The 7,841-nt window shown below is 34.5% G+C and overlaps 1 protein-coding gene across 1 annotated transcript; it reads left to right on the forward strand.

The window, feature by feature from the left end:
* The first annotated feature begins 1,593 nt into the window (after window positions 1-1,593).
* Window positions 1,594-4,275, forward strand: LOC113304794 (glutelin type-D 1-like). Its single transcript, XM_026553936.1, has 4 exons — window positions 1,594-1,848; window positions 2,894-3,386; window positions 3,495-3,725; window positions 3,865-4,275. The coding sequence occupies exons 1-4, from the start codon at window positions 1,653-1,655 to the stop codon at window positions 4,013-4,015; spliced, it is 1,071 nt and encodes a 356-aa protein (XP_026409721.1). The 5' UTR covers window positions 1,594-1,652; the 3' UTR covers window positions 4,016-4,275.
* Window positions 4,276-7,841: the final 3,566 nt, after the last annotated feature.

Consider the following 7,841-nt stretch of genomic DNA (forward strand, 5'->3'; position numbering starts at 1 on the left):
CAGTGATCTTTTTCTTTACAACTTTTATGCTCTAGATATATAGAAGAACCGCTAGCTGCAGAGAGAGCTCAACAGTATCAATCAAGACATGGGGAGCACAAAAGATCTTCTCCAAGTCTTGATTGAAACTGTTTAAATCTCTCGGTAGAGATTCTTCTATAGCTAGAGAATAAAAGTTGTAAAGAAGAGGATGACTGACCAAACCTCTCTCTGTAAACCAATATCTACGCAAGATGCACCAAACTAGCAAGAACAAAATCTGGCAGTCAATTTTGATAGAAAGATATAAGCAGGACGCATAATGACTACTACTAACAACCTAGCAAGTTTAGCAATTGAACAAGTATCCTGCATTCCTGTAATATGCTGCAACTATACCATCTAATCTGGTTGGTTAGTTTGTTCAAAACACTTACCACGTCGGCTGCAAAGCTTTACCTTGCATGGCTCATTATATTTCTTCTAATGCTTTTCCGCCGGCCGCCGGGGTCTTCCATGATCCGCAACTCCGCCTCGATGAAATTGTAGTTTAAATCATCATATTCTGTAGATTTCTTTTCCGTCTTGTCTCCATGAGATTATCATATTCATCACGGCAATCGCGACGATAATATTCTAAAGTTTGATGGAGTTACAGAAGGGGGTGGAGGAGTGGGAAATAACTAGGGTTTGGTTTGGGGATTATATTTGGAGGAGATTTCAGAATATAACGAGATGATGAGTAGAGTGGAGAGATGATGCGTTTGACTACTATACTTCTTCGCGACATTGGTTTATAAGGAGATCTGGTCTTCGGTTTGGTTTTGAGAGATTGGAGAAGAAGAAAACTTAAAAAATACCGGCATCTTTTTAGGTCATTTGAGGATAGAATTTAAGGATGTCATTTGATGATATGCCCTATAATTGTAGGACTTTCCCCACGAACATCAAAGTTGTAGTGTTATTTCAGCCCCTAAAACCTGTCCCATTGCATATGGCCATAAGGGCCATACGGCTCATGCGGTAATGTATTACGCTTGAAAACAGCTGATTGCTTTGTAGTTTCTCCTACACCTTAAGCATCATCTTAACTGACTGCGGCTCATTCTATAACTCAAGTTACATAATTAGGTTCTTTGTAGTGCTCGGAATTCAAAACAACCTTGTACTGCACAGATTGTTCCGAGGAGTCTCCGGCCTTCAAAGACTATAACCAGACCCCGACATCCTTATGATTACAAGAGAGCTTTAAAAAATGATCACCCCTACTATGTATAGGGGTTAGGTTACCCAAGGCAAAGGTGTTGACATGGCTCAGGTACAGCACAAGACAGGGAAATCCATAAAATCTATAACCAACTTACCACTACGTGTATTGATCTTGTTTTCATCACCCAAATTTTAATTGAGTGAACAAATCTCATTCAAAATACCAAGTGATTTTAGTTTGATTTTCGGATCTCATTTGTAACAAAAATCCTATAATTAATCACTTTTTTTGATCATTTATCTCTTAATTTGCCAAGTGTTTTAATCTCTCATGATTCTTTCAATCTTATACTCCTATAAATACACCCCTAGTTAATCTCTCATTCACTGTTTCACTCCCCGGTATTCTCTTCTTGATTTTATTCTTCGAATTTTTTTGTGCTATTTATTTTTAATCAGAGAAAATGGATGTTGATTTGACTCCCAAGGTGTCTAAATCTGTATATGGAGGTGATGGTGGATCATATTTCTCATGGTCACCATCTGATCTTCCAATGCTCAAAGAAGGTAACATTGGAGCTTCCAAAATTGCTCTTCAAAAGAATGGTTTAGCAATGCCTAGCTACTCTGACTCTGCCAAGGTCGCTTACGTACTTCAAGGTATATATAGAGTAACACCATCTATAATCTTAATTTGAATTTTTGTTTGGTAAATTGGCAGTGTGATTTTGTGAGTTTTTTAAAAAATAAGTAAGTTACCTTCCCTTTCAGGTGTTCTAATCTGGTAATCTTATTTATTAGCAATGAAGTTTGTTCTAATGCACACTGTCATATTGTCATGTATCATCATCAACATTAGTCATTTTTATCACATTTTGAGGTTCTAGTCAAGTGTCATTGATTTGCACGTCTGCTGATGCATATTGTTTTATTGATGTCAAAAATTTCCTGAACCATTTTTCTTTTATTAAATTTGATTTTTTTTTTCCTTCCTTTTGGATCCATTAGAATGGGTATGGGGTACGGGCCACGTGCCATGTATTCATCGTAACAAAGCTCAATCATCATAACAATTAGCAAAAAGAGAATCAAAATTGGGTAAAAACGGTTTCAGAAAAATCCCTATTTCAAATGAGAATTTTGCTTCAACCACACACCATACACGTTCCATTGTTTAATACTCGCTCCGTCCAATATATATAGGCGACAAAAAATCTTTCTTATATTAAGAAAAATACATGAGTTTGATAAAAGTCAATCAATCTTTCTTATTTTGCACTTTACTTTTTGACGAAATTAGAAATGTTAATTTATTTTTAATGTAATGGTATAGTCTAGAAAAATACCATTGAAGAAAGATCAATACTTATATAAATGGATAACCAAAAAATAATATCTTATTTTGTGTGTATAAAATGGATGGAGGGAGTAAAACCCATTATCCTATTTGGTAATATTATTTGATATTATTAAAGAAAATCAATTTAAATAATTATATTATCTTATTTTAGAAGCAATTATTGTTATGGATTATGAACATTATCATATGGATCGACTAAGGAAATCGGTATCTAGGGCATCTGCAATAAATTGAATTTTATGTAACAAATTATGTAAATTTTACGACCTTTCTTTGATTGGGTTTTTCAATCTTTTACTATCAGTATAATAAGATTTTATTAATTATTTTGGGGATATATTTCAGGAAAAGGTACTGCTGGAATTTACCTTTATGAAGCTGAGAAGGAAAAGGTTGTATCAATCAAAGAGGGTGACGCGATGGCTCTACCTTTTGGTGTTACTACATGGTGGTTCAACCAAGATGATAACGAACTCGTGATTCTTTTCATGGGAAATACCTGTACAGGTCACAAAGCTGGTGAATTCACCGAATTCTCTTTGACCGGTGCTAATGGTCTCTTCACTGGATTTACTACTGAGTTTGTTGCCCGAGCCTGGGATTTGGAAGAAGACAAGGTTAAGGAGCTTGTCGGAAGTCAAAAAGGCACTGGAATTATTAAGGTGAAAGACGGGTTTAAAATGCCTGAGCCAAAGGAGGAAGATAGAAAAGGAATGGTTATGAACTGCTTAGAAGCACCCTTAGATGTTGATATTAAAAATGGTGGGCGTGTTGTGCTTTTGAATACCAAGAGCTTGCCTTTGGTTAAAGATGTTGGGCTTGGTGCTGATCTTGTCAGGTTAGATTTTACCTTCAATATATGTTTCTTCGAATTCTTTCAATATCAGTGTCAATTTTATTTTACTATTTTTTTCATGTACTCATGTTTTCTCGAAATTCTTAACAGGATTGATGCCGGATCAATGTGCTCACCAGGATTTTCTTGTGATTCAGCTTATCAAGTGACCTACATTGTTCGGGGTAGTGGTCGTGCTCAGATTGTTGGTATTGATGGTAAGCGCAAAATGGAGATTAGAGTCAAGGCTGGAAACTTATTCATCGTTCCAAGGTTTTTTGCTGTCTCAAAGATTGCCGATGGAGAGGGTATGGAATGGTTTTCCATCATCACTACTCCTAAGTAAGTTACTCATATAACTTACAATCTTTTGGAAGTTTTATAAGAGATATTTTCTATTCTCTTAAAAATACGATTGTCTTGGATAAAAAAATCTTCTATTCAGTCTCTTAATATCTTTTTTTAATTTGGAATTTCGCAGTCCAATTTTCTGCCACTTAGCCGGAAGGACATCTGTGTGGAAAGCATTAAGCCCTGAAGTTCTCCAAGCTTCTTTCAATGTGTCACCTGAAGCTGAACAACATTTCCGATCAAAGAGGCTTAATGCTGAAATCTTCTTCCATGCACCCTAAGAAAATTTGCTATCACTGCGGAACATCAAGAAATCATTTTCTGCTTCTCTTCCTTTTTCATCGCAGTGTCGTTAATAACTGAAAAAGGCTGCTACAGTATCTCATCTTTGATACCAAGTTTTAATATAAGGTTGTCGTTAATATCAAGTTATAGATTTAACATATTTTTTTTGCTTTACCTCGAATCCTCATAATATTTGGATTAAGAATATAGCTTGATAAGTTTATTCTGGAATATTTATTAATGACATTTTATTTTTTTGATAAAAGATGCAGTTACTCTTCTAATTATATGTTATTATAAGTTCAACATTAGTATTTTTAGAAGTATCTCAATTCTTCGAATAAAATTGTGTGCATGTCCAACTTTGCACAAAGTTAACTAGCTTTTATAGGCGTGCCTGATTTTATTTTTATTTTTGGTAGTGCAGAACTTTAGTTTGGCAACCCAATAACTGATTCAAACAGTTTCTTTTCAGTTATTATACTTCACCTCTATTTCTGACATACACAAACAACAAAATTCTAAACATAATTATGTAGGGTAGTTGTGTCATGTTCTTCAATATCTTTCTTGGTTAACTAGTGTCAACGATTTGTTCCAAAAATAATATTCTAATTAGAGCCCACAATAGTGTATGATAAAATCTAAGTTGGCTCTATCTCAAAACTAGTTTCATACTAGGCTATATCTCAAAATAAGTTCATAACATGATATTTTTAAGATTAAGAATCACCATAAGCCATATCTTAGATCAACCGCTAACTATTAATCTAGCTCAGTGCTACGCACACTCTAAAGTACAACCTCATGTCACGTTTTTTCTTAATTTCGATATGAGTGCCATGCTCCTTCTTGTAATGATTTCGATAAATAACCTCCTAGTACGAGTCTGACAAACACACCTTTACCATTTCACTTGATTGAGATTGGAGTACTATGTTTTAAGGGGAGTTACTCATTCCATAGAAGTTGCTCTAAGAAATAATTTATTTAACACTATAAGATTTTAAAAACCGAGAGTTTTGTACTGAATTGACTCGGTGCAGTTATATATAGTTTGAACATAGCTCGGTTGAACCCCCCAAGCGTTGGTATGTCAAGTAAACTTGTCATATTTTAGTATCAAAACTCATCTAGAGGCGCTTGATTATTTGCTAGAGTCAACTTCGTTTAGGTTAGACTAGAAAGTCTAGGAATGTTGAGACGTACAAGTATTACTCTGAAGACCTGAAGAAAGTGAATAAGTAACGACTGCAATGAAGAATTCATCCTTCCTCTTGAGGTTATAATAATATTGACTTGATCTTGTTTCCATTTCTAACGTATCTTTCAAGTCGCTTTATATTGAAAACATTACATGCGAAGCTGTATATATAATACTCTAGTGATTAGACTTGATCATATCATTATGGTCAAAGTATCAAAGAAATATATTACGAAGTATAACGCTTATCTTTTGAATTTCGTGAATACGACATCAAGATAATCTATGTATTTGGTAGAAGGAAGTAGATTGATGAACTTGTTTCATAATCAAAAGGAAAATCATGAATGTGTTAGTCCAGTTCTTCATTGGATATCTTTTGGATGACCAACACTAGATGACAAGGTAGAACCTATCTTGACTTATGTCGAGAATCAAAGTATAACCGGTCATATATTATAATGTGTAGCAAGGTGTAGCCGATCACAAGCTTATTTGGAAAGAAAGGTATAATCGGTCACAAGCTACATTGGAAAGTAAGGTGTAATCGATCACAAGCTGAATTGGGAAGCAAGGTGTAGCCGATCACAAGCTACTTTGGGAAGTAAGGTGTAACCGGTCACAAGATACATTGGGAAGCATGATGAAACCGGTCACAACTTATCTTGGGGATCATGGTATAACCGGTCACAACTTATATTGTGAGTCTTGGTATAACCGATCACAAGAGCAAAACCGAGTTTCCAAAGTTCACACATTTCTTCATGGTTGTGTGTGAATTAGGAATTAGGGTTTCTAAGAGAAACTTCTAGATGGCGGCTTTATTTGAACATATACATAACTCTTATCATTAATTGCTCAAAGATATTCCTTGATGCTCAAGGTGATCCTGAACTAAAATATTGAAAAGCATTTAATTATGATTTTCAAATATATGTTTTAATTACCAGCAATTAAGGCATATCCTCTTGAAAAGTTTTATTAGTTAATGTGCTAAACTAATAATAGAAACTTTCTAGGAGATATTTCGGAAATATTGTTTGACATTTAATTGGAAATAAGAAAATCGAAATCAGGTACTTTATTGCATATCTTGAGAATATTTTTGGTTTTGGAATTTCCTTGTTGTCCAAAAAACCTTGGTCTATAAATACTTGAGTTTTCATTTCTTGCAAACTATCCTAAGAACCGACAAACTTCATTCATGTTTATTTTGGTGCAGCCGTCTATTCGGAGAGGAAAGTACCCTAGTTAGGCGAAATCTCTTACGACCATTCGTTTAAAGACTTTTGTGGGATCAAGAAGCTCTAAGAGTACCATTGGTGGGAAACTAGATAATTGCGTTGTTATTTTAGTTTTCTATTATTGATTTGATTTACTAACGATTGTTGAAACTTTGATTGCACCTGGTTTGATTATTATTGAGAACCTTCTCTTCTGACATAAGGGTCACTCAAACCAGATCAAAGTATCGATATGATCGAGGATTCAAGTTTGTGTTGTGCAGGTTATTGAGAAGGAAATTGAAGATTTGAAGACAAAGAATATTTTCTTATTAGTTTTCGTATCTTGTGAATTTGTGCATACATCTTAGTTGGTTGGGATCTGACTTAGATTATATTTTTTTAATCAGAAAGTCGTATTGACCGACAACTATCATTTGGTGGTATTTTTTAATATCTGAATCTGATAGTTGTGAATCTGAATCTAAGTTACCGATTTGGATTGATCATACCCGAACATATCTTTTACCAAAAATTGAATAGAGTGGTTACTAAACAGTTTTATTTTTTTACTTTTTGGAATACGATCTAAAGGAGTGGTGATTCACGTGCGTGATTCTAGAAGTCGAAGGCGCAGGAATACTAAAGAAACTAAGTAGCTAGGGGTAGTCTACTTGGTCTCAATTATACAAAGTTGGCTTTAGATTTTGAATAGCGGCTTAATTCTGAGACTATTCAAAACTTAACTAGGTCCCAGGATTTTTTGGTATTTGTGGTTTCCTTGCGTTAATAAAATCTTGCTCCGTCATTTACTTCATAATTCCGTAATTATAATTTGGTTATTATAGTTTAAAGTAAATACACTTGTACGCGTTAATTCCTAATCACTTAATATTGATCCTATAGTGTTTCGGTTTAACACCGTACCTATTATCAAGTGAACACTTTTCTAAAACGTCTTCATCCCCTATAACTCAACTTACAACTTTAACTTCTCAACTTCACATATTACACATCAATATATCTCCACCACGAAGTTTAGCTCATACTCATCAGGGCTCATTAGTAACACCATTTACTCTTATACAAGGTCTACCAGCTTCACCAAGTCACCACCACAGTAACTATAAACCTATGTCTTCATCTCTGATCTCTATTTGTATTTAAAGTAACCTCCTTGTCCTACAACAATCAAACACATATGCAATACCACCGTCTACAATTCAACCCAAAAACTCATAACAAAAGCTTCAATACCATCAACAACACAATTATTCATCTCAGACCTCACTTCGAACTCCTAATCCCTTGAACTGAAATTATTTAAACTCTATAAAAAATTAAACAACTGAATTCACCGATTCTTCTTCATCTGTAGTTCTCATCTCAGAAAGC

Source organism: Papaver somniferum, chromosome 8 (genome assembly GCF_003573695.1).
Source record: "Papaver somniferum cultivar HN1 chromosome 8, ASM357369v1, whole genome shotgun sequence".
NCBI classification, from domain to species: Eukaryota; Viridiplantae; Streptophyta; class Magnoliopsida; order Ranunculales; family Papaveraceae; genus Papaver; species Papaver somniferum.

Coding starts and splice junctions, on each gene's coding strand:
- LOC113304794 (XM_026553936.1), top strand. CDS start 1,653: ATGGATGTTGATTTGACTCCCAAGGTGTCTAAATCTGTATATGGAGGT. Junction 1,849..2,893: donor GGTCGCTTACGTACTTCAAG/GTATATATAGAG, acceptor GATATATTTCAG/GAAAAGGTACTGCTGGAATT. Junction 3,387..3,494: donor CTTGGTGCTGATCTTGTCAG/GTTAGATTTTAC, acceptor AATTCTTAACAG/GATTGATGCCGGATCAATGT.